The sequence below is a fragment of the Callospermophilus lateralis genome, chromosome 8 (genome assembly GCF_048772815.1).
Source record: "Callospermophilus lateralis isolate mCalLat2 chromosome 8, mCalLat2.hap1, whole genome shotgun sequence".
Taxonomy (NCBI): Eukaryota; Metazoa; Chordata; class Mammalia; order Rodentia; family Sciuridae; genus Callospermophilus; species Callospermophilus lateralis.
This window is the reverse complement of record NC_135312.1, coordinates 90667341-90695321: the sequence shown is the minus strand read 5'-3', so window position 1 is coordinate 90695321 and position 27981 is coordinate 90667341. Positions and strand designations below refer to the sequence as shown.

Genomic DNA, 27981 nt, shown 5'->3' with positions numbered 1-27981 from the left:
CAAATATAACCTATCTCAATTGGTTAAAATGTATTAAGTATTCCATTAATTTCATTTCCTGTTCCAATCCACCAATCCATGATTCCTTTTACTTCTTTCTTATTTTAGGCTTCTTATGTCCTTGTTCACATGTCCTCTTTCTTGATTTATTCCTCATTTAGGTAGAACACATGTTCCATTAGCTCTCAGTGAAAGAATGCATGGAATGTTGAAACTTTGTTTGAAAATTAATTTCATAATTGATTGATAGATTGGCTTGGTTTAGAATTCCAAACTGTAAGTAATTTTTCTTCAGAATTTTAAAGTATTGATCCATTAATTTTTCTTCAGAATTTTAAAGTATTGATCCTGTAACTTCCATAGTTCCTATTGAAAAGTCTAATACATTGACCATTTTTTTCAATAAATTTATTTTGGTTGATCCCAGAATGTGTGTTTTATGATCTTTTCCCCCATATTATATTTACTTTGTATGTACCACATAAAACCAATTTTTTCCCTCCCCATAAACAGTACAAGTTTCTCTTGGTCTTTGTAGATTAGAATAAAAGGGAGAAGGGAGATACAAAAGAATTCCTGAAGCCTTTATGGGGTCTTAAGTATTTTATACTTATCATGATCTTAATTAGGTACTCAATACAAGATTAGTGTTTGACATATTAGCCATTACACTGACCTTGCAGCCCTAAATCAACCACCATACAAAACGAGTTTTTTAAAGAGAGAGTTTAACTATAAATAGTAAACATGAATAAAACCAGAATTTGTTGTCATAAGGTAGTTAGGTAAACCTGTCATTTTTATTTACAACAATAATTTCATGATCTTTTGTTTGCTAAGAAGGCAGAGTTGTGGAAATGCAAACAAATTAAAAATATGAATGAAACAGGATTTAAATTTTAAAGTATATCTAAGAAAATATTCCCTAATGCACAATAAGGATTTTTTTTTTTATTAGTGTGGCTAGGAACTATCTCCTTTTAACATAGATCATATTCTACAACAGAAGAAAGTAATGTATGATCTGCACTTTTTACAGTTTTAAGGCAAAACTTTATACACATAGATTCTATTAGCTACCTTTCTTCTAATTGAAATATCAAACCCAAATATCCACATATACTGCTAAGGGGAAACCAGACACACATACATGAAAACTATATACTGTATAATTCCTTTATATTAAGTTCAAAAACATACTAAGCAAAACAGAACTGCAGTGGTGGTGGCAGTGAATGGCACAAGGAAGGCCTCTTGGGTGTTGGACAGACATATTGTATATATTGACACAGCTGGTGGTTACATTGAATTGTACACTTGGCCCTTGAGCATTTATTTTTTACTATGCCTCTAAATTGAGGTTATCTGTTTTTCAGTTTCTTAGGAAAAGAAACTCTTAGAAACCTTAAGAACATCATTCAACACAGCATGTTTTGCCCTTGTTGAGATGACAAAGCCTCTGATTGACAGGGGGAAACAAATACTTAATGGCATTTTCCAAGCTTATCTTCCCTTAAACCACCCTATTTCTAGCCTACCCCTACACCTGAACCACCTTCCCAGAGATGCCTCTTATCTGACCTGCAGAGATTAAATGATAACAACCATTCCAGTTGGCAAGGGTGTTTGAGTCTTGAGTTCCATCCTTTTCAGGTTAAATAAGCTTTCAAGTTCCTTCTTCCCTCAAACCAAAAGTAAACTCCCAAAAGTAAATAATAATGTAAAAACCAATCTTTCAATCATCACTTTGTATATCATCATTTATATTACCTTAGCTAGTGAATGGGAGGAATCTGCCTTTAAACATCTTTGTGGAATTTCCACTGTAATTTTGACAGTTTTGAACAGGTTAAAACTATGTGTGTGTGTGTGTGTGTGTGTGTGTGTGTATAATGTAACGGGTTAAAACTATATATTATAATTTATAACGTATGTATATTAATATACATATGTAATATAATAAAAATATGCATGTGTATTATATATATATATATATATATATATATATATATAATTTTAACCTGTATACATATACACATACCTGTATATAGATGTATGTGTGTATTAGTGAAAGATAATCACAGACTTTAAACAGTCCAGAGAATGAAAGGTCCCTTTATAAGAAAAATTCCTAGCCAAGCATGATGGCAAATGACTGTAAAATCAGCTACTCAGGAGGATGATGCTGGAGGATTGTAAGTTCCAGGCTAGCTAGACTGGGCAACTTAGCAAGATCCTGTCTCAAAACATAAAATGGCTGGGGATGTGCCTCAGTGATAGAGCTTCCCTTAGGGGAGGAAAAATTCCTTCCCTTTAAAATAAAAGTAAAATACCACGGAGAAGGGAGAAAAAAGTATTTCTTACAACCGGTTGTTCCATTAATTCATGAAAAAATGAAATACTGTATTATACAATACCGACTTGCAGTTCTCTGGTATTGTATGTTGTGGATCCAATGAAGAACTGCAAATAATGAGGAACGGTATTAAGATATTACATCATGCACCCAACAAGCGCATTTCTTTGGATATTTTGACTTCAGCCAAAATACGAAACAAAGTAATGACAAGGAAGATGTTTCAAAGGACTGCAGATGTCTCTTTCCACCCTTCAAATCTTTTTTAGATATTAGTAAAAATAGACAACATTTAAGACCACGAATAATTCAGATTTTGGCAGAAGTCCTAAGGCTTTATACTCTTTAACGACTTAAGTGTTTTAGTTGACCTAAGAACTGATCTGCAGATGGAACTAAAAATACATGAAGAATGACTATTACAGGTCTTGTCGAAAAGACAAAGACCTTAGAACTCTGGAGCAGGTTTGCACTAAGTTGCGGAGGTGCAGGACTGTAAGCAGTTGTCGGGTGGGATAGAGTATTTTAATTTTTCTTTTTTCTGTTTTTCGAAGAACCAGCCTTGTAGGGTGAGGCAACAGGACTGGGCACCGTAGGGCGAGGTGGGGTGCTCTGGCCAAAACAAAGACGGCGTGAGAAACTCACTTTTGCAAGGCACTTTCTGGTTTGAGAAAGCACTCTCACATGCTTTAATGCTTTAATTTCATAGCACGCGACACCTTCCCTGCGGACCTCCAGGGACTACAAATGTAAGAGGCCCAAAGAGAGGGGACTCTTTGAAATCGAGATTCTAAGGAGCGCCTCACTACCCACGCGTTCCCGCGACTAGGGAGCGCCGCGCCCGCACGTCACTCGCCCACTACCAATCGGCGCCGGGCGGGTCACCTCTTTTCCCGGGGCCCCTCCGCCCCGCCCGCGCTCCGACTCAGGCCGTGAGCGCCCGCGGGCCGCTTCCGTTCTCGGCGCAGGCGCGGCAGCCCAGCCGGAGTGCGGAGGGGGCTCGGAGAGGAGCTGACGCCACTGGCCAGGATGGTACTTGAGAGCGTGGCCCGCATCGTGAAGGTGCAGCTCCCGGCTTATCTTAAGCGGCTCCCAGTCCCGGAGAGCATTACCGGCTTCGCCCGGCTCACAGGTAACCCTTCCCATCAGCCTGTCCCCATCCTTACACGCTCCCCCCGCGGGAGGGGGGAGGGGGGAAGTGTAGAAACCCCCGTGCTAGAGGCGGGGCGAAGCTGTAGGAGCGGCACGTGATCTCGTGACCCTGCCTGCGCCGGCGCAGCAGCGTCTGGAGCTTCAGCGAGGCCACGTCTAGGTACTTGATGGCCGAGGTTCTTGTGACCCCGTTGTCTTCGGTGTCCTCCTGTGGGTAGAGCCGAGGCTTTACTGAAAATGCTGAGTCAGGAGAGCGCCAGTCTCATTTTCTGCGCTACTCATCCATCGCTCTCTGCAGTGTCCTTTGTTTCAACCGGGTTTAAGTCATCGTTATCCGACGCTCTGTGTTAACAGGCGGCTTCGGCTCTCTCCGAGCGTGTGGGTGGAAGCGAGTGATGGGAGATAAGTACAGGCATCCATGTAATTAAATTATGAAATGACCTCCATCCCAAAGGGTACCTATCCTGGGGGCGTTTGAGGTAACTTGAGTTGGAGGAAAGATGCCTTAGCTAGAAAGTGTTCGAAGGCTGGTGTGACTAGATGACAGCCTTTCAGTTAATTTTTTTATGTCTAAAAGAGACTTTTAAAAAATCCCATTTTCTTCAATGAAAATTAGAAGCAAAAAACTTTAAAAGTTTCCATTATTGTTGCTTGTAATCTTTCTGTTTAGCTCTAACAGGTTTTAGAAGCAATTGGCTCTCTCATCATGACTCTGCATTCTTAGAAAACATATGGATTTCCTTAATTACCACATAAAATTTACAGACAATTCTTCTCTATCAGCAATAACTCATCTTTGTTACATTTTCAAGAGTAATGCTTTAAGACATTAAGTGTGGTACTGCCCTTTGGAAGTACAGTATATTCCAATACCTTGATTTTTTAAAACATATTCTTTTCATCACATAAACCTTTGAAATAGAACTGCAACAATAAAATAGTCCCATTCAAAAGTCAGAAAACATATTTCCAGTTTACAAGCTAGCTATGAAACTTACAGATTTTACTCTTAAACAAGTGGGGACTTTAATAACATTTCCTAGGATAACACAAATAGATGAGTGAACAAATGTAAAATCATTAGTGTTATTTATCCAGAAGGGGCCATTGAACAGTTTTTTTTTTTTTTTTAATAGTTGTAAATGGACAGCATGCCTTTATTTTATTTTTATGCAGTGCTAAGGATTGAATCCAGTGCCTCACATATGCCGGGCAAGCACTCTGCCACTGAGCAGAAGTGAAAGAGTTGAAAACATACAGCCATGAACGTTTCATATGTGTGTATGTTCATTGTAGCCTTATTTATAAAACCCCCTGAATTGGAAGCAGCCAAGTATCTACCAAAAGAAAAGTGGATAAACAAATTATGATACATAAAAAGGAATGAATTCCTGATCCACTGTATGAGTTTCAAAAACTTCCTGATGTGTGAAAGAAGCTGTGATTGTGGAAATATGTGTTGGAGTAGTAGAAAAATGCAAGAGAATACTTTCTAGGGAGATGGAAATATTTTACATATTTTTATGCAAATATTTTCACACATTTTCAGTGGAGGCTAGAGGGATGCATTGTCACAACACAGAGCTAACTGTTATTTTATGTAACTTTTATACCTCTATTTAAAAAGAAAGTGGAACAAAATGTGAAAGCATAAAAGATCATTAAGTTCAAACAAAAGAATTGAGTTTCACTTATTTACATGTAAATAATAAAGGTTATTTCTGAAAGGCCAGAGTTTTATTTTAGGAAGTCTTTTGAGAATTTGGGAAAATACTTATGTGATTACTGTTATAAAAGTTTTCTTCTCAAGCTGGGCTTGTAGTTCAGTGGTAGAGCACTTGCCTTGCACTTGTGAGGCATTGGGTTGAATCCTCAGCACCACATAAAAATAAACAAAGGCATTGTATTCATCATAATTTAATTTTTTTTTTAAGTTTTCTTTCCTCTCTAATTAGTCTGTATTTAAAAGTCAGTGTAATTAAGGATTGTATTGGCCCTTGTGGAGAACAGTTTGGATCTCATTTAAACATTTTCTTCCATATAATTATTTTGCAATTTAAAACTCAAGTCATTAAGTATTTATTGAGCATCTATTGTGGGCCAGGCAGTGTTCTAGAAACTAAGACACTGTTTTATTCATAATAGAAGGAAACAGATTTTTAAATTGATCATTTATTTTACTAACCCTTTATCCTAACGTAGTTTATATTAGGTTTCAAGTGATAATAGTAAAGTCATTCAGTGATAGTATTTTACTTTCATCTCTTCTACAATTAAGAAATAGAAATCATTTCTGTGTCTTAGCTGTAAATTATACACAAAAAAGTCAATATTATTTTTATGGTAATCTTTTGCAAATCTGAAATGGGAATCAAATTGTCCTGGTTTCTTAGAATATCATTTCTCATTGAGATCCAGATATGTCTGTGTGTACTTTTAAAATCTTTTTAATAATAAGAGTTGGGGACATGTTTTTATAATAATATTTGTGGCTCAGTAGTAAAGTGTGTGCTTGGCATGCTTGAGGCCCTTGGTTCAATCCTTAACACCAAAAAAGTATTTGTTTTTATAGCTTAATCAGGAATAAGGGTGTTAGAGCTAGTGTATGTCACTATATAAAAGGTTGAATCTGCCCCTTTTGAAACGTAGTTCTTTTGGCTTAAGGAGATAACATCAATTTTCTCAACTGTTGAAAGAAATTAAGTTTAGTGCTATTTTACCATAAATCTGTCTCTATTTTACCATAAATCTGTCTGACTTGAGAAAAAATTAATTTTTTAGATCAGGTATTTAGAAATGTAATTTCTGGAGAGTAGGATATGCACATTTGTACTTTTATCAACATTCCTTGATTGACCTCCAAAAGGACAATGTATAATAGTTTCTGTATCTCCATGAACCAGAGAAAATGTCGATATTATTGAATGTTAAAAACAACCATTTTATGAATAAAACATTTCATCACATGAAAAACAAAATTGCTTGCTATTCAAGTTACTTTGACATGTTTTTCCTGTCTTGGTTTTGTTTCTCTGATGGTACTCTGGTTCTTTTACCTTGTTAGTCTTGTTGTTGTTTATTAAATAGTAGGTTATAGAAGTTTCATATAAATATTAGGACACTTGTAATAATATTAGAAACACTAATATTAATTACACTTGTAATGTTAATATTAGAAACAGGTGATCTTCATATAAAGTAAGAAAGTCTATTGGAAGTGAAATATTTAATAAAATTTAAGAAGACTCAACCCTTTTACATTCAAATGAGTAAACAAAATGCTGCCTAACTGGGTGCTTTTAAAATGGATTAAATGTTGAGGTTAGCTAGTTTCATCTATGTCACTTAGTTGTTAAAAATGCATCTCTCCCCAACCTCTAATCATCTTTCAGATTTTCATCTTCTCATCCTGGCTTGTCTCCTAAATCCTTGGTACTTCTCATAGAGGCACTACCTTGATATAAGTGAAACAAAACTCACCTGAGTAAACCACTTAACTTGTAGCTCTTGGAGTGTTCTCTTTTTATCCTTTTCTCTGGAGAGAGCAGAGAATTGCCATTTTTCTGGCTTTTGCGCAATTTCTTTGTAGAAAATATCTTCACCCTTTCAAAGAAAGCTCTGTCTTCTTTTAAAGCCTCTGCCATTCATCAGTGCAGTATTACCTCCTTACTTTTTTGTTGCAATTTGTGGGCCATTAGTCTCTCCCTTACGTTCTGGAATACCTATAAAAAGCTGAATATAGTGTATAATATAATCATATAATATATAATTATATAAAGTAAGAATATAATCAAAATATACTAATATTTACATATGTATGCTAGATTATGATCTTCAGTTTATTTTAATGCACTTGTGTAAATTTCATCAAAATGTTAACATGAAATCTTGGGACTTAATGGATTAAGGATACTGACGCATCATTTTCCCCTTTTTTGTACGTCTCCTGCACTCTCTCTTCCTGTTTAAAGCCACCTTTCTTATATATTTGGGGATGGGTTGTTTTTATTAAAGCCACCTTTCTTATATATTTGGGGATGTGAAAGGATCTTTACTTCCTCCATTTATCTCATGCCCCATAACTAACTTAACCAAAGCCTATTGATTTTACTACTTGAGTTAGTGGTTCTTAAATTTTGTGTTGATAATAGATCTATTCTTGACGAATATCTTGAGATATCTATATCTTGAGATTTTGATGAAAGCTATGGTCTGTCCTCAGAAAATGTGCACACACACAATCCCAATAGATAGTTTCTTACAGTTTGTACTCTCTTCTCTGCTTTAACGTGCAGTACCCTAGTTTCAGCTGGGATCATTTTTCTGGGCTATTTCACTGTATTTCTAATAAGTTGTCTTGTCACTTGTTTTCCTACCATCATCCCTCTCTGTTCTTCCTTATGGCCATCCTCTTATCTTCCAACAGATACCAGCTTAATTTCATTAATGAATCATTTTCCAAGTAAATTAATATTTAAATATGTCTGTGGTTTCCTATTATGCATGGAATAGATTCCCGCTTACCTGATGCAAATGAGAAATTTTCATCACATGGCACCTGCTGGGTGCCAAACACCTCTTGGGTTTCATTGTATTCCAGCAATACCATGGCAGTTAGTTTTCCAAACCTTTCATGACTGTCATCTATGTGCCTTTGCCAATGCTATTTCCTTTGCATAGAATGTAACTCCTCCTTTCATTTGCGTATGAGCTTCTGTAATCTTACTCATCTTTCAGAAACCTGGTTGTCAAAACCAATAAAGTTTTTGTTCATTTCAGCAATGAATTACTCATTTCTTCCTCTGTAACTTATATATGATTGCCACATTACACAGTAGTGTAATCCTTTTTTTTTGGAGGGGTACAGGGATTGAACTGAGGGGCTCTCAACCACTGAGCTGCATCTCCAACCCTTTATTGTATTATTATTATTTTTTTTTTAGAGACAGGGTCTAATTGAGTTTCTTAGTGCTTTGCTGAGTTGCTGAGGCTGGCTTTGAACTCATGATCTTCCTGTCTCAGCCTCCTGAGTTGCTGGGATTATAGGCATGTGCCACCTTGCCTGGCCTGTAATCCTTTTTAGTAGGTTTATATTTCAAAGAGGATGGACAACTCCTTTGTGATAGGATTGTTTCTGTAATTTTGTATCTTTAATACTGTCACATTACTGTCCATGTTCATGAGGTTTTATAGTTTTAGAGGGTATATAGTTTTGGACTTATATCACTTCAAAAAGTAGATTTCACTCAGACTGTTTTATAAGTTATTACTTTATTGTAGGAGATAATAGCACCTCTTATTATATTATTTTAGAGCAGTGTTTTACCAAGGAATTACATGTTCAACATTTTGTGAAGTAGATTTTAAAACAATTAATACTATTTGTTCCCTGAGATTTGTGGATTAAGATTAAAAGAGCTATATTTAAGAGTCCAAAGTTAAGATTTTCATCTTTACATTCTTATTCATTTGCTTTTTGACAGTTTAGCCTCTTGTAACTTTCTTATAATATGTAGAATAATATTTAATGATATTCTACATTCAACAAACATTTATTGCATGACCACCAATTCAACATCTGCATTGGATGAGGGGGACAGTTGTAACCTAAAACATTGATTGCTGATCTAGAAGTTAAGTGTAAGTAAAAATTATAAATCAGTACCATGAGTGAGAAAGGGACTGACATTGTGCTCTTCCTTCATTCAGTAAGTCACTTATTAACATAGATAAGGCATCCACTTTGGGCTAAGAACATGGCTCCTTTCCTCTCCAGGTTTATATAAAGAGAGAACTTTAGACACAAAGTAGTGTGATGGCAGAAATATGAAGAAAGGTGCTTGGAAGCATAGGAGGAAGTGATTGATTCTATGTTGTGAAACCAAAGAAGTCTTCTGGAAGAGGTAATATTTGAACCTAGTCTTACCATATAAATAGGTAAATGAGAGGTAGAAGCATTTTTGTAAAAGAAACTCCATCTGCAAAGACTGCTATTAGGCAATAACTTTGGCTGGCTTCGGGTGTGTGAGGGAGGGGATGTTTGGTGAGAATTGAAGCTGGGAAAGTAGTCTTGCCGTGCTATGGAGTTGGAAATTTAATGGAACTATTTAAAACAATGCTGTTTTTAAAAAAGTTTGTGGTGATGGAAATGTTCTCTGTGCTATTTATTATGGTAGTCAGTGATTATATGTAGATATTGAGCTCCTGAAAGGTGTCCAGTGTGTCTTTGAAGTTGAATGTGTATAGTAATCATGTTTTTAAAATTTTTTCTATATTTTATGAGACCTTGACATTTTGGGGACCTTGCTGTCGGTGAAAAGTCTGTCTCTCCCAGGCAGAGTATTAGACTCTGCCTCTATCTAATTCCTATAGATATTAAACAATTTGCCTCAGAGAAAACTTACCATATGTTAACCAACCAATTTAAAACCTGTACTCCCAACCACCTCCTTTATCTAACTCCTTCACATTAAACCAATATTTCCCCTTCCCTAAATCACCCTGGGGATAGATAAGAGACTACTAAAAACCATTCCTTTTGCCTGGAATCCACTAAAATGATTCCAGCTAGTCAGTAGAAGCTGTTTACCCTGTCCTGCCTTGCCTTTTCCATGGAAACCACAGTAAAGGCATGTGCCCTGCCCTCGTTTTTTCCCCCATCTCCTCCTCCCTCTAAGCCAACTCTGGTACTTCCCCATTTTTGCCACCTCTTCTTGAAAACTCAAGGCAGTTGTGTACATGATTACCATACTTGCTTAAAATGTTAGATACAAATCAAAACAAGGTGGTAGCTAATGGCTAACATATTAGACAGCACAGATCTATACAAAGATTCTAACCCCAAGAAACAGTTCTATTTCATGCACAGAACTTTAGTTCATTAAATAATCTTCACGGGGTGTCTCCTTTTTGGTTATGAGACTGTAGCAGCTAATGAGAAGACAAGGTTCTTACCCTTACAGAGCTTCATTCTGGTAACTAATAGATTACATCTCCAAAGATTTCTACCATAGAGCGTTGCCAAGTTTATTTGGCAAAATGTTTTTTTTCAAAGGAGTTGCTCCTGCTTCCTCTCCAGTCTCTGCAATCACTTTTCAAACTGCCATTTATTGTGTATCTTCTCTGTACCAAGCAATATCATATAGATGGTATGTATGTAGGTTTCATTTAGATCTCTTTGGCATGGCGCTATATCAAAATTTCATTTTGGAAGTATCAGTATTAGCCAATGTTTCTTTCAGTAGTTAAATAGTAAGAAAATTGAGAGTTTTTACCAAGAGAGAAATAGATTTAATTTTATATCTGTTGGATTTAATTCACAATGATTTAAAACAAGTCTTGGATTTAGATTGTTCTGGACTAAGCCTGCTAAGCTACAGTTTACCCACATGTAAAATGGGAATAATAATGTTACAATTAAATAGTTACATAATAAATAGTGTTAAATGAGTTAGTACAGTTGTATTCTTAACATAGTCTGTTTATTTATCATTAATATTTATTAGCATATTTATTATCATTTCTTGGCACATAATCCTGTTTTTCTCTTAACTAGGATATTTCTGTATAGTGCCTAGTAAGATAGGCACTCAGTGAAAGAAATTAAATATAACTCATCAGGAGGGGCTGGGGTTGTGGCTCAGTGGTAGAGCACTTGCCTAGCATGTGTGAGCCTTGGGTTTGAGTCTCAGTACCGCATGTAAATAAAATAAAGGTCCATTTACAACTAAAATAAATATATATTTTTAAAAAGTATAACTCATCAGGAACATAAAGGATTCCCTATAGAATATTAGCAGGCTTTTGATAATTGTGTGCTGAAATGTTTGTCTTGGTTTCCTTATATGTTTATCTCCACAGGCATAGAGAACCATTTTCATTTAGATCACTTGTTATATTCCCATATTCCCTATCTTCTTTTTTTTTTCCGTATTTAATTTTCTTTTTAAAAAAATTTAAAAATCTATTCTACTCAGTTATACATGACAGCAGAGTGCATTTTCAATTATTGTACACAAATGGAGCACAACTTTTCAATTCTCTGGTTGTACATGAAATAAAGTCGCACCATTTTCATGCAATCATACATGTACCTTAGGGTAATAATGTCCATCTTATTCCACCATCCCCCCCACACTCTTTGCCCAATCCAAAGTTCCTCCATTCTTCCTATGCTCCCTCCTCCCCAATTATTGATCATTGATTGGGTTTTTTGTGGTTTTTTTTTCTTTATATATCCTGGAGATTAGTGCTCTATCTGATGTGTGTGTGTGGGGTAAACATATTCTCCCATTCTTAGTCAGAGAAACATTTGGCTTTTGGGGATTGGCTTACTTCGCTTAGCATGATATTCTCCAACTCCATCCACTTACCTGCAAATACTATAGTTTTATTCTCTTTTAATGCTGAGTAATAGTTCATTTTTTTTTTATCCATTAATCTGTTGAGGTGCATTTAGGTTGGTTCTGCAGTTTAGCTATTGTGAATTGAGCTGCTATAAACATTGATGTGGCTGTGCTACTATAGTATGCTGATTTTAAATCCTTTGGGTATAGACTGAGGAATGGGATAGCTGGGTCAAATGATGGTTCCATCCAAGGAATCTTCATACTACTTTCCAGAGTGGTTGCACCAATTTGCAATCCCACCAATTTGCAGTTCCACCAGCAATGTATGAGTGTGTCTTTTCCCCCACATCCTTGCCAACCCTTATTATTGCTTGTATTCTTGATAATTGCCATTCTGACTGGCATGAGATGAAATCTTTGAGTAGTTTTGAGTTGCCTTTCACTCATTACTAAAGATGTTGAACTTTTTTTTTTTTATATATTTGTTCATTGCTTAGATATCTTCCGAGATGTGTCTGTTCACCTCCTTAGCCCATTTATTGATTGAGTTATTTGGTTTTTTTGGTGTTAAGATTTTTGAGTTCTTTATATATCCTGGAGATTAGTGCTCTATCTGATGTGTGTGTAGTAAAGATATTCTCCCACTCTATAGGCTGTCTTCATGTCATTGTTTCTTTTGCTAAGAAGAAGCTTTTTAGTTTGAATCTATCCTAGTTATTGATACTTTTAATTTTATTTCTTGCACTTTAGGAGACTTGTTAAGGAAGTTGGGGCCTAATCCAACATGATAAAGATTTGGGATAATCCCCTGTCTTAAGACAAGCTAGGTACTCCAAAGACATTTAATGAACACTTAACAGAATGAAATGCATCTTAAAATGAGAACATTGAATATATGCAAGTTTTAATTCATTAAGATAGTGTATTTTACATAACATTTTGGTATTCTTCAGAAACATTTACCAAAAACTAAGTTGAAGCATTTGAAGATACTCCTAATCTAAAATTTTATGAATATTGTTATATGATTTTAAACATGGTATTAAGGAGAGAAGAATGAAAATGTTTTCTAAACTTAAATGTATCACACTGAGTTTTATTTATAATTATGATTAATGTAATTCCTGATAAAAGTAAAGACAAACACAAATATACTTAATGGGTACAATGAGAGGACATTTAAAATAGGTTTCTGAAAATAAGATTTCCAGTTTCATGAGTCTTTATCCCATAAATAAGATAGTCCTAGATAGAACTGGGTTTATCGTGTGATTTATTCGGTTTTACAGGTAAGTTAAATGAGAAATTAATGTGAGAGTAGCAGATAAAGAGTAAGCTCAAGGACCCAACTAGACATGCTATTTTGCATTTTTTTTAACATAAGCACGCAGATTCTGACAAATATGTACATATTTAGTTTCAGAATGGCTCCGGTTATTGCCTTTCCTTGGTGTACTTGCACTACTTGGCTACCTTGCAGTTCGTCCGTTCTTCCCGAAGAAAAAACAACAGAAGGATAGCTTGATAAATCTTAAAATACAAAAGGAAAACCCTAAAGTGGTGAATGAAATAAACATTGAAGATTTGTGTCTTACTAAAGCAGCTTATTGTAGGTGTTGGCGTTCAAAGACGGTAAGATGTCTGTTTACCTGTACAATGAACTTTTGTGGAGTTAAGAATTGTTTTGTTTCTTAAGTAGCAGTTTTGAGGTTCTGTGAGAGATTTTTTCCCTTAGTAGTCTTCAATTAAAAGTCCATATTCCTCAATTGAAATTTGCTTTTTCTGATTGATATTACTTACATTAGAAAAGTTAGAACAATAAATACAGATAGAAATCTGATGTTTTCCCAGTGCTCATCACTGTCTAGAAGAACATATGTTTTAAAATACACTTAATTTTTGAGAGAGGATATAGGTTTAGTAAAAAGAGCTTAAGCTTTGAAGTCAGAATAGTGTATAAATCTAATGCCTGTCACTTGGGCAAGTTACTTTTTTTTGGTTCTGAGGTTTGAGCCCTATGGTATTTACCACTGAGCCACATCCTCAGCCTGTATTTTTTATTTTGAGATAGGGTCCACTAAAGTGCCTAGACTGGCCTTGACTTGCTATTGATTTGTCTCAGCCTCTGGAGTTGCTGAGATTATAGGCATGTGCCACTATGCCCAGCTGTAAATTACTTCATTTTTAATCTCTAATTTTCAGCATTAAAAAAGAACAAAACAAAACTGTTACTACATCAACGTTGCAGATATTTTTGAGAAATTAGTAAAATTATATTTATAAATTGTCCTACTTAAGATGAGCTAGTAAATGGTAGCTATAATTACTGATGATTTTTAATAAAAGGAGGAGTTTGGAGTAATGAGTATTATAAGTAGTTAATGAAATCTGTTTTCTTTGTTCATAGGTTATTTAAGATTTTATGTACAATTGTTCATCACAGCATGTTTTATAATAAAATTTAGAAACTATCTGATGATAGAACAATTAAAGTACAGCATAATACAAATGATAGAAAATTAGGACTCTTTTATAAATCAAGTTTTTAAGGAATATTTAATGATGTGAGATCCTGACTTAATACAAGATAGAAAAACAAGATAGAAAAGCATATTATAGAATGATCCTAGTTTTTAAAAATGTGAATACACAGTAAATTTGAGATGAGCTCAAATTTAGTGTTTCAGAGAATAAGAATTTATCGTTGATTGCGTTTTAAACCTTATATGGAATCATCCAGATTTTTATTTAAAATCTAAACCAAATGAATTAGTTATTTAGATTGTTAGATTTGCTGTGGGTATCAGAATGCGGTCAGAATGTATCTATTATTCAGAAAAGCTATCTGATGAAATTTCTTTTTTTTAGCAAGGATATGCTTTTTTTTTTTTTTTTTTTTAAAGGATGGATGCCCCAACCTATGCTCTTTATTTATTTATTTTTTTAAGAGAGAGAGAGAAGAGACCGAGAGAGAGAATTTTTTTAATATTTATTTTTCAGTTTTCGGTGGACACAACATCTTTATTTTTATGTGGTGCTAAGGATCGAACCCAGTGCCCCGTGCATGCTAGGAGAGCGTGTTACCGCTTGAGCCACATCCCCAGCCCCAGGATATGCTTGCTTTATGATAGCATATCACAGATATTTATGAGAGCACATTTCACAAATATTTCTACTTAAACATGTTTTTAAAATAACACTAATTCTTTTTTTTTTTTTCCTTTTAGTTTCCTGCCTGTGATGGTTCCCACAATAAACATAATGAATTGACAGGAGATAATGTGGGTCCACTCATACTGAAGAAGAAAGAAGTGTAATAGTTAGTAATGATTTAGGATTGGTCAATTGTGTGCTGTAAAATCTTCTCATTCTTTGTATAGAAAATCTTTGAAATGGTGGTTTTAATTATTACTACTGGCTGAATAATTATTTCTGCCAACTTATTTTCTTGCTACACTACTGTTTGATAAAGTCATTTATGTAGAAGTTATTTGTCAAGTCTCATTCTGACTTCAAAGAATTAATGTATATTTCGGCAATAAAATCCATACTTCTGGTTTTAATTAATTTAGAAATTAAAATTTTGGCAATGTGTCCAACACTGTTTCTTTTGATAATTAATAATTCAACAGAATCCGTACTTTAAAATTTTCCTACACTGTTAAATATATTATTTTTTATATTGCTTTGTTTTGATCCTTTGAAATGATTTTTTCTTCTTTTGGCCTTCACACTCTGATTTTTTAGGTGAATTAAGAAAAATATTACCATCAAGAATTACTTAAGGTTACAGAGATAAGCTTTTTTGCTTTATAGAAATTGTTGTTTCATTAATATAAATACCCCCAATTTCAAAAAAGAAGTAAACTGGATATAAAAAGTTCCAATGAGGAATAGTTATTTACATTATAAAAGATTTGTTTACTTTACAAAAGGCACGTTGTATGTGTATGTATTGTGTGTCTGTCTGAGCTAGTGACAGATGGGGGTAGGGTGGCAAGAACATTTAATATCTAAATGTACCTGCTGCTGCAATTTGAGGTCAGTTAGAAATAAAGGCATATCTGAATTCAGATTAAAATGTTAAATAGTTCAAAGTTACATTTACATGAAAATTTTTCTCTTAATAGTATAAATCATTAAAATATTTTCAAAATAAATTTGATAAACAATCTTCAAAATATTTACAAATATTTTCTTTTTAACATACAGTGAGCCACATCCCCAGCCCTTTTTTTGTATTTTATTTAGAGACAGGCTCTCACTGAGTTTCTTAGCGTCTCGCTAAATTGCCGAGGCTGGCTTTGAATTAGCGATCCTCTCGCCTCAGCCTCCCAATCTGCCAGGATTACAGGCAGTACCACCATGTATAGTACAGTTCTTATAATAATAGCTGCTTAAGTTAGGCTTTTTCTTTTCTTTTTGGTATTGGGAATTGAACTTAGGGGTGCTTTACCGTTGAGCTACATCCCTAGCCCTTTTCATTTTTATTTTGAGAAAGGTCTCACTAAGTTGCTTACCACCTTGCTGTGTTACTGAGGCTGGCTTCAGACTTGTGATCCTTCTGCCTCAACCTCCCAAGTAGTTAGGATTATAGGCATGTGTCTGTTTATTAAAGGTACAATCCATTCAGTTCACTGTTTTCTTTTTTATATGTAGAGGTGCCAGGAGTCAGGCATTTAATTCTTCCAGTAATAAAGCTAATAATTATTGAACATTTATATGTATCTGGCACTTCTCTAACATGGTAGTTGGATTTTGAATTTATTACATGTAATGTCAATAGGCTGTACTGCCTGATCTTAACTTTCTTGTGATTAATCGCAAAAATTTTAGTTAGAAATCTAGTCTGTAGTTTCTAAGAAGTCCAAAATTATTGTTCTTTCCTCTTCCCATTTATCAGTGAAGAAAAAATACAACATTGCTCTCACTTCTTTTTTTTTTTTTCTGGGACTTTTATTCAGTACCCTTAAGGGCTTCACTGTCAAGAGTAACCAATTATTTTTTCTACAGTTGGTCCCAAGACTTGGAGAAAGTCCTCCTTACCAAAAGTTTATATATTCTTGTCTGTGTGTTTGTGGTCATGAAACGTTGTTTTTTGTTTTGTTTTGTTTTGTAAAACCATTCACTGTAACTCAGCAACATGTCTCTAAACATGTTCTAGTGTTTTCCATACTTAGATTTCACAGAAGATAAATTTTCTGAAAATATGTAGTATAAAATTAAATTGTCAACTTTTAATTTTGTCAAATAAATAAGAGCACTTAAAATATTGAAAGTGAATTCTGTCTTACAAAGGTAATTCTAATGCACAAAAAGTAAAATGGTTAAACTCTCACAATAAAGGGTTTCTCCCCCTCCACATTTTCTATTTTAAAAATATGTTTAAAGAGCTATACCAAATATTTTCCTGCCTGTGCAAATTTTTCAGAAGCCTGAACTGGTAGCAAGCTGTTATTTTAATAAATCTTTTACATAAGTAGTATTGTCAGTTGCCACCACTTCCCAGAATTCTGTTATGTGTATCTTAAGAAACAGACATAAATGCCTCTGGATTGATACAATAAAAGTAACTTAGCTCTTGAAATACATGTTTCTAGAGCCTTCAGGAAAGTACTGTCTCAAGATTGTTTTGAGAGCTGCCTTTCCTGCTTACCTAGGGAGCTACTCATGCCTTACTCAGCTAATGGGCACCATCATTACTAAACATCAGGTATCCAGAAGGGTTAGCAGGCTTGAGGTATTAATGATTCATTCATGCGGATAATTAAGCAAGTTGTATATGTCAAGCACATTACAATTCAGCCTTGACTTCAGTGCTTCATATGATTCATGAATTACTTTTGTATTTTGTAACCAAATTTGTAATAAGTTTATGGGAAGCCAATTAAGCCAACTGCTGATCTATCTAGTTCTGCCTTCTCCACTGTGATCCCACAGTCTTTCGTTAGAAATGTGCTGTCAGACACTCTTCCTGTCCAGAGAGTTTCAAAACTCCACTGTTTAACAGGGTTCTTCATCTAACAATTGCACTTTTGTTATTTAGGGCAATATGACCAATCTGGGGAAGACCAAGTAAGATATTACTAATGTTTGCACTAGGTAAGCTCCTTAGCTCCCCAGCTCCCCATCTTCATAGTCTACATATTCTTATTTCATATCTAGTTCTAACACATTTGGTTTCTGGCAAATTTGGTTTCTCCTGAGCAGATCACAAGTACAGATAATATTTTACCAGAAGCAGGTAAACAAGCAGATGTGACAGTTGAAAACAGGAGAGATGACCAAAAGATAAATTTAAAATGAACATTAAACATATAGCAGCTTTAATATAGGATCCTGCACACCACAGTTCTTGACATCACCATGATCAAATTATACAAGTGATATTTAGTGATGAATCTGAATCAAGAAGGCAGACAAGAGTATGTGCTGTATTTAGTGGTCACATTTTCCACTTTAAATAGTTAAAAGCTTGTTGCTTAACATGGTATATTCAGATGGAAAACTTAGGCAGAATATACTTTGACTCTTTCTTTGGTATATGGAGGCTTTATTGCAGGAAATTTTTCCATTCAGTTGAAACATTTTTCAAGGTTAATGACAGTAATTGACTACATAACTTATTAAAATACAGGGAAAACTAAAGAAAGCAAGGGGATTTAAATTACATAAGTCATGTTACATGACCTCCTCCCTTTAGGGAGGATTTTAAAATGCTTAAAAACCACAGACATACCCATTCTGGGACTGCCTTATTGCCTTTGCTCCACCTGGGTTGGATCACAGGGCACCTATGGCTGTTAGGTTTCAACTATGCTGCTGTGTCTAAGGCTAGGCTTGAGTTTGTCAAAATAGTCTTACTGGAAGCCCACTTTATTGTTAAAGTCAACTAGTTTTATTTTTTGCAGAAATCCAGTTTAGTAATGTTACTGTGCAAGCATCGTTTTAATGCAGTATACAAATTAGATAGTCAATTATTGGCAATTACACAGTTATTTGGCCTCTAAGGATGTTGGAAATCTGTTTAGAAATTTTTAATATTTAAGTTTTAGTTGTAGTTGGACACAATACCTTTATTTATTTTTATGTGGTGCTGAGGCTTAAACCCAGGGCCTCACACAGTGCTAGGTGAGTATTATACCGCTGAACCACAACCCCAGCTCCCAGCCCTAACTATTTCTTTCAGTCAGAGATGCTATCACGCTAACTTTCCTTTGGTTTGAATTCTTGATTCATTGCTTACTAAAAAACTATTTTCAAGCAATTATGGTAAGAAAGCATATTTGTGACCAACTGTTCTCTTAGAACACTAGTCAAGTAGATCAGCCACAATGTTAACAAATCCTCATCCCTATTATAAGGCTGTAATTTTCCAAAATAATATTGAAGGGGGAGAGGGTAATAAATAGCATAATTAAGGGAGAAAATGAAACTGTCAAAAAACAATTTACCAAAATTTCAAATTTCCTGTAATTTTCCATCAGTCCCCTCATATATTTCTTTGCAGTCACACTAAAGATATAAATCAATCCCGTTCAAAATTTAAGAAACTCAAAACTTAGAAGTACATCTGAGTCTTTAACTCTGAGATTTTAAAATTAAATAGTACAGGTATAGGGAAATAGAAAACTTTTTGTTGATGTGATTACATGCTCAGGAAACAGTGTTTAAGAAAAACAAAAGGGATTTTGGTAAGGCATTTGGAAACAAGATGAATATACAGAATTTATTAGCAATAAAAGCCTTGAAATGCTAATGGGAAATATTTCATTCACAATAGCAAAAATAATAAAAATTAAATTTACCAAGAAAAACATGGGAAGAATAATTACCATTGTGGGAATATAAATCTAAGAATTACATAAATTCAATAAATTTCACATTGGGACCACAGGAACCTTTAAAAATTTGATCAGATTATGAGACATGAACTTTGGAATGACTTAAAAATAAGTATATTAAAAGAATATAGAAGAAAACCTAATATGGCAAAAAGTAAAGGGCCACAAAAGATATAGTCAAATATCAGTAATATATAATAAATACAGGGGAAATTCCAACATGAGTTAACAGTAAACTTCAGTAAATATAAACCTAAAAAATGAATAAAATAAAATGAATAATGTTGAGCAGAAAAAGGATAGAGTCACTTTGTGTTACATAAATAAAGCAAGAATGGTCTCTTTTGATGCCTAGGTTTTTTCTTCACAATAGGCTGAGACCCTTTAGCTCAAAAGCCCACTAGCAATCACTAATCTACATTCAGACTTTTTTAGCTACCACACATGAGAGAGAACATGTAGTACTAATCTTTCTCTGTATAACTTCATTCCTACCCATGTCACCTCAAATGACAGGATTTTATTCCTTTTTTATTTTTTTAAAATGACTGATGAATATAAGGTTGTGTATATATACCACACTTTTTTTTTTTTCCAGTGCTGGGAATTGAACCCAGGACTTGTGCATACTGGTAAGTACAATTATTTTTTTTAAATCCATCTGTTGATGGGCATCTAGGTTGACTCCATATCTTAGCTCTCATGAACAGTGCTGCAATACACATGGGAGTGCAGGTATCTCTGGTAGGCTGGTTTCACTTTCCTTGGATATAGACCCAGAAATTGGTTTGCTGGAATATATTTCTAGTTTCTTAAAGATCCTCCACACTGTCTCCATATTGTATTAATAATTTACATTTCCACCAAATGTGTATGAGAGTTCCTTTTCTCTATACCTTTGTCAGCATTTTTGTTGTTGTTGGTCTTTTTTTAATAGCCATTCTAACTGGTGTGGGATGATAGCTTATCGTGGTATTGATTACTGCTAGAGATGGAGAAGGGGCATGGGGAATGAATATGGGGGTTGGATAATGGGTACTAAAACACAGTTGGGTAGAAAGAATTAAGTTCTAGTGTTCTCTAGTCCAGTGGAGCAACTGTAGTTCTCAATAAACTATTATATATTTTATGAATAGCTAGAATAGAGGAGCTCAGAGGCTCCAAACACAAAGTAAGGATAAGGAGATGAAAATACTAATTAACATCAGTACAATCAGTACACATTGTATACATTTATTGAAATATATCACACTGTACCTCATAATATGTACAATTATGAATTAACCAAAAATTATTTTTAGATGCTTAAGGAGATGGAAATGCTATCTATCATAATTTGATCATTACACTTGTGTACACACAAGTATTGAATTATTACACTTTTATATCATAGATATGTAAAATTAAAAATTTTAAAGATACTAACATTTTATAAAACCCACTCACACCAAACTTAAATCTTATATATCCAATTGTCTTAAACAGCACAAATAAGCAGATTATTAGCCTTTTAGAGCTTGCTTTCTTTACTTATCCCATGACACTATCCAAAATCTGCTCGCCACAGATGAAATAAAGACCCCAAGCTGCTGCTGCCCCTTAAGGTTCTCTAACCAGAGACTCCTTGCCATGCTTTGGGTGACATCACTGGGACACCTATGCTCCCTCTCTGATCCTTTTCCCCCAGGAGTTCACTTGCACTCCTGCCCTTAAGGGTGGTGGCCCCCAGGCTTCATTGTCTACTTGGCCTCTTGCTGTGAGGGCTTCCCAGATTCATTCCCGCTTCTCCACCCCTCACCTCATATAAACCAGTCAACAGAGCACCCAAATAAATCTTGTGTGGTGCTACTGCCACCTTGTGGTCATATCTTCCTTTGATCAATGCCAAAATCAAACTCACCCCCTTACATAATAACACCAATGAAAATTCACCAGGAAGATATGCTAATTCTAAAAGATACCTAATAATCATCAAAATACATAAAAATTAATAGAACTGCAAAGAGCAATTGACAAGTCTACAAATACAGTGAAATTTTAGTACATCATTCTCAGCAGTCAGCCAAATGGATATAAAATTAGTCTCTAGAGATGATACAGAACTCTTCAATCAACAAAGAATTTCTGTTCTTTCCAAGAATACTTGAAATATTTTATAAAGACATTAGGCTTAAAGATAAATATCAATTTTTATGTTGAGGTACAAAATACCAAGCACTATTATTAGAAATCAATAATAAAGTTATCCAAAATAAATCCATAAATTTTTAGAAATTAAAAACCTCTTTACAGGGGCTGGGGATATAGCTCAGTTGGTAGAGTGCTTGCCTTGCATGCATAAGGCCCTGGGTTCAATCCTCAGCACCACAAAACAAAGAAAAACACACAAATAAAACCTTTACAAAAAACTCATAGAAGAAGAAAGTTTAAATTACAACATAAATTTAAGTTTAAATAAAAAGAGGGATAGTTGCCAGGAGCAATTTATAGTCACTGGAAAGAAAATAGCATATATTTAGAGTCTTGTTTGAGATATATGTTAACTCTTATACCCTTTGTCATAATGTAGTACACAGACCTTGGAACTGTCTGGACATTCTGCAGAATATCATTTTTATCCATTGTATTTATCAGTTAAAATAGACCACAAGAGTAAGGAGTAGACATCTTTACTTGGATGTCCAAGTAAGGAGTATCTTGGACACCTGGGAAGGCACATGCATCCCCAAGAGTGACAGAAACGCCCCTGGAGATTAAGGGCCTGCCACCCCAGTAAAGATTCTTAGAGGTCCAGTGGTCTCACGTATGTTTAAATTGGAGGACAAATTATTGCATCTTGATATCCACTATGAAAAAGCAGGCAGACTTCATAGGCTTCTTTAGGTTTTGGAGGCAGATATTAATATGTTTAGGGACACTGCTAGTACATGTGCTGAGTGACAGAGAAGGCTGCCAGCTCTGATAAAAACTTAGGAAAGAAAAGGACTCTGTTGCTGGCTCAGACTACAGTGCAAGTGGCCCTGGTATTTGGGCCAAACAACCAGTAAATTCTATGATATTAGAAATACATGCAATGAGAGAGGACACCCTGTGGAGTTTATGGAAAACTGCAATAGGAGAATCACAACATAGTCCTGTGGAGCTCTCTAGCAAGACCATGCTCTCTGTAGATAATTATATGCTCTATAATCACACAACATCCCCTTTCGGCATCTTACCCATGTGTCCCATTAACCTATATACAACTGAAAACTGGGAACTTAATGGGTTAAAATAGCTCTGGGCATGCTACTGAAGTTAGGTAGAGATAGCCTTTTTGACAATGGGCATTAAGTGACCATATGGCTAGAAGTTCTCATCATGAACTTTGTTTTCTTAGACCTACCACTTAGTAAAGACAGACTGGCTTAGCAGCAATCCATAAAGTGAAAGTAGCACACTAAGGACTGGGTATGAAAGTGATTGGAGGGAACAAGGAAGCAGTAGGAGCAATTGGCCCATATCCCCATGTCATCAAAACTGTGGCAGTGGAGTTTTCAGCTTGTGACTATGGATGTATGGGAATATTGCTAAAGAAGAGTAAAAGCTGAGCTTGGTTCACTGACTAGTCAGCCCAGGATGTGGATGCAAGGCAAAAGGACAGCTGCCTATGTCAGCAATAGAAAGAGAGCAATAGATAAAATCCTCCCAAGATGGTTCAACACATTCAAGTCAATAGATACAATATACCACATTAACAGAATTAAGGACAAAAAACTCATATGAACATCTCCATAGATGCATAAAAAGCATTTGACAAAATTCAATATCTTCATGATAAAAATTCTGGACAAATTAGATATAGAAGGAATATACTTCAACACAATAAAGATCATATATGAGGGCTGGGGCTCAGTGGTGGAGTGCTTGCCTGGCATGTGTGAGGCCCTGGGTTCAATTCTCTGCACCGCATGTAAATACATAAAATAAAGGTCCATCCACAACTAAAAAATTAGTTTAAAAAATTACACATGACAGGCCCACAGATAACATCATACTCAATGGTGAAAAGTTGAAACATTTTCCTCTAAGACAGGAATCGAACAAGGAAATCCACTCTCACCATTTCTATTCAATATAGTACTGTAAGTTCTAATCAGAGCAATTGGGCAAGAGAAAAATATATAAGACATCCAAATCAGAAAGGAATAAGTGACATCATGTGTGCAGATGACATGATCCTATATATAGAAAACTGTTGAGAGCCACTCTGAAGGGGCCCCAGCAAACTTCCAGCTGCCAGCTGATGATTGGCTCACAGCGCCCCAGCAAACTTCTAACTGCCAACTGATTGACTCCTCTGCGGTGATGCTCATTGGGCTGTTTCCCTGCCCTTTCAGACTGCGGAGCTGCTCATTGGGGGATTTTTTTTGCTCCGCCCACGCGACCCAGCCAATCGGCCTGAAGAGCAGGAGGGGTGGGGGAGGGGGAGAGGCTTGGGGGAAGCCTGTGGTGGCAATTGGGCTCTGAAGGTTTTTTCCTGAGGAGCTGTGTGGTTTGGTGTTCTAAAAATAAAGTTCGTTTCTTTTGACAAGTGGCTCCTGAATTGTGCCCAGCCAGACTGCAGCAGAAAACCTTAACTATTCTTCCATAAACCTGTTAGAACTAATAAATTCGGTAAGATTTCAGGATACAAAATCAACATACGAAAATCAGCAATGTATGGGGTGGGGGTGGGCTGGGGTTGTGTCTCAGCGGTAGAGCGTTTGCCTACCACATGCAAGGCCCTGGGTTTGATCCTCAGCACCACATAAAAACAAATAAACAAAATAAAGGTATTTTGTACAACTAAAATATATATATGAAAATCAGCAATGTTTCTATACACTAACACACTCTCTGGAAAAACAAACAAAAGAACTTCATTTATAATAGCTACTAAAAAATAAAATAATAAGGAATAATTTAGCCAAGCTGATGAGATACCTGTAAATTGAAACCCATAAAACACAGATGTAAGAAATTGAAGAAGACAGAAATAAACTGAACATCATCCCGTGTGCATGGATGGAAGAGTTAATGCTTTTAAAATGTACATACTACACAAAGCAATCTACAGATTGATTGCAATTCCTATGTAATTCCAATGTCAGTTTTTAAAGTAATAGAAAAAATATCCTAACATTTATATTGAACCACAAAAGACCCCAAATAGCAAATCTTGAGCAAAAAGAACTAAGCAGGAGCCATCTCCCATCTGGATTTCAAAATATACTACAAAACTAAAATAATCAAAATAGCATAGTACTGCCATAAAACAATAGATCAGTGGAACAGAATAGAAAGTCCAGAAACAAATCCATTCAGTCAACTGGTTTTCAACAAAGGTACCAAGAACACACAATGGAAAAAGGACAATTTCTTCAATTAATGATATTGGAAGAACCAGATATCTACGTGAAGAAGAATGATGGTAGAACCTTATCTCATACCATACACAAAAATCAACTCAAAATTAACTAAAGACTTGAAAGTAAAACTTGAAACTGCCAGGTGTGGTGGTGCATGCCTGTGATTTCAGCCCTCAGAAGGTGGAGGTGGGAGGATTGCTTCAGCCCAGGGGTTTGAGACCAGCCTGGGCAGTGTATCGAGACCTCCATCTCAAAACAACAACAATAATGAACAACAACCCCGCCCCTCAAAAAAAAAAAAAAAAAAAAAAAAAAAAAACCAACAAAAACCTGAAACAGTAAAAATATTAGAAAAAAGTATGGGAAAAACACCATGACATTGTTTTGGGCAATGATTTTCTGGATATGACCCCTCTTTTTGTCAGCTTTTTTTGTTGTTGTGACCAAATACTTGACAAGAAAAATTGAAGAGGAGGAAAAGTTTATTTGGTGACAATTGTAGAGGAGGAAAAGTTTATTTGGTGCTCATAATTGCAGAGTTCTCAGTCCATAGATGGCCAGCTCCATTGCTCTGGGCAGGATGTGAGGCAGCACATCATGGTGGAAGACTGTGGTGATGAAAGTAGCTGAGGACAGGAAACAGAGTGCTAAGTTCACCAAGGACAAAATATAAACCCCAAAGGCAATTTGGAGGGAGCATGGCTCTGCTTACACTTGTGAGAGAATAAACTCCATTGTTTTAAGCCACCCAGTTTTTGGTACTTGTTATGGCAGCTGTATCCAGTCCCTGTTCCACTTAAGCTACTATAACAAAAGAGCATCTGTTTATTTCCCAGTTCTGAGAACTGGGAAATCTAAGATCAAGGTGCTGGCAGATTCATTAGGTGATGAGGGCCTCTTCCTCATAGAATATGTCACCCTAGTGTAGTCTCACATGGTGAAAGGGCTTGCTAGCTCTCTAGGGTCTTCTTATAAGGATACTATCTACATTCATAAGGGCTGCATCCTTATGACCTAATGACTCTTTGAAGTCTCCACTTTCTAATACCATCACCTTGTGGGTCAGGATTTCAACATATGAATTTTAGGGAATATAAGCATTCATTCAATGAAGTAGCAGATAACTGGATAACCATTTGGAAAAAAGATAATGTTGAATCTAAACCTCACATCGTATATCAGGATAAAATTCAAAATGTTAACAAAAGTGAAAGTGAAAAAACTATATAAGGGCTAGGGAAAACATGAGTGAATCTCTTTTATTTTATACATGTACCAGTATGCCAGAATGAAATCTATCATTCTCTATCATTAATAATGCATCAACAAAAAGATACAATTTAAGACTGATACTTAGTAAAAGGATAAATAAGATTAAAGATACTATAAAAGTAGTTATACAAAAGTAACCACCAGAATAATAACACAAACTTTCCTGAACACCAAAAGAAAATTTTAAAATTGAAGACACTGAATAATGAAAAACAAAAACAAATCAGAAAAGCAGACATCATACAGCATAATTGACAACATCAGATACCTTGACATAATTGAGAACAAATATAATTGTTATATCAATACATATTAATTGGTTTAGGGGGCCTATAAAAGGAAAATAATTTTCAGTGATCTCATGAAGTGGGTTTTGAGCCATCCTGCATATTCAAGGCATTCTATATTTAATTTGTCCTGCATCCTTTATTGACTTTTTCAGAGCTCTCTATAAGTCCTGTATTCACCTTTAGTTAATAAATCATCTTCATTTAAAAGTTAAGTACTTAGGGCTGTCTTTTTCGCGACTAAAATTGACACAAATCAATTAAATGGCAACTTTAGCTGAAAAGCGTACCTCCACCGGTATCGATCCCGGACGGTCTGTTCTGTAGGTTTGGCTGAAGGAAGATCAAAAGGGGTGAAAATTAGCAAATCAACGAAAACGCCGAGCTTCTGAACGCCAGCCAATCAGAGATAACCCCCTGTCTTGAAAGTCAACCCATCAGTGCGCCATTCTATGTGACAGCCAATCAGGCGGGGCCTCCCTCCGGCAAGTTTACTTTGAAAGAAACGGGTTAACCCGCTCACCCAGCGCTCACGCTAGCGCAGCTGCAAGTTCTCTGCCAATCCCTAAATATTTCCACTTGTGAAAGTCCACCGATTCCTGAATGTCAGGCTTCCCAAAAGCTCCTATAAGAACAGCTTATCCTTTGGAGTAGTTATTCCTGCCACCTCCATCAGATACTGAGTCCAGGGCTTAGTTTGCAAGTTTGCAGCCCTTTTAATGGTTCAGCCTCAGTTAACCGTCAGTTATGAGGTGTTTGAAAATATAACTGTTGGAACACACTGCTACCAGAAGTGTTTCTGATTCCAATGTTGCAAGCATATTTTTGAATACTAAGATGAAATTTGCAATAATAAAAAAAGTAACAGCTCCATTTACCATCACAGAGATTACTAATGATTTACTTATTATTTATTCTTTGACAGTGGAGATTGAACCCAGGGTGCTTTATACTGACCTACATACCCAGACTTAAATTTTTATGTTGAGAGAGGGTCTTACTCACTAAGTTGCTGAAGCTGACCTTAAACTTGCAGATTCTCCTAGATGCAAATAATCATTAAGCAGGAAGCTTTTAGGAAGCCTAACATTCTCTGGCAGTAGAAGAAGTCAGAAAAATTTGAAGTATAAGGGGCATCTGATGTGCCATTATTGATTCTGCCTCCTGAGTTGTTGGGACTACAGGTGTGTGCTTCTATGCCTGGCATATCAATGATTTTAAATGCTTCACTTTCCAAGAGATGGTCATAGATGCAAATAATCACTAAGCAGGAACATTTCTCCCCTTTGTGCTACATTTTATCATGAAAAAGTTTTGCTTGTAAGGATATTA

General features: G+C 35.5%; 1 protein-coding gene across 1 annotated transcript; it reads left to right on the top strand.

Annotated features, from left to right (window-relative positions):
* The first annotated feature begins 3281 nt into the window (after positions 1-3281).
* Positions 3282-17128, top strand: Cisd2 (CDGSH iron sulfur domain 2). The gene is made up of 3 exons (XM_076865009.1): positions 3282-3488; positions 13274-13488; positions 15084-17128. Exons 1-3 carry the CDS (start codon positions 3386-3388, stop codon positions 15171-15173), a joined length of 408 nt encoding a protein of 135 aa, XP_076721124.1. The 5' UTR covers positions 3282-3385; the 3' UTR covers positions 15174-17128.
* Positions 17129-27981: the final 10853 nt, after the last annotated feature.

What these genes read in the sequence shown, in the direction of transcription:
- Cisd2 (XM_076865009.1), top strand. Translation starts at nt 3,386, where the DNA reads ATGGTACTTGAGAGCGTGGCCCGCATCGTGAAGGTGCAGCTCCCGGCT. An exon ending in CGGCTTCGCCCGGCTCACAG is followed by an intron (nt 3,489 to 13,273) that starts GTAACCCTTCCC and finishes GTACATATTTAG; the next exon opens with TTTCAGAATGGCTCCGGTTA. An exon ending in GGTGTTGGCGTTCAAAGACG is followed by an intron (nt 13,489 to 15,083) that starts GTAAGATGTCTG and finishes TTTTCCTTTTAG; the next exon opens with TTTCCTGCCTGTGATGGTTC.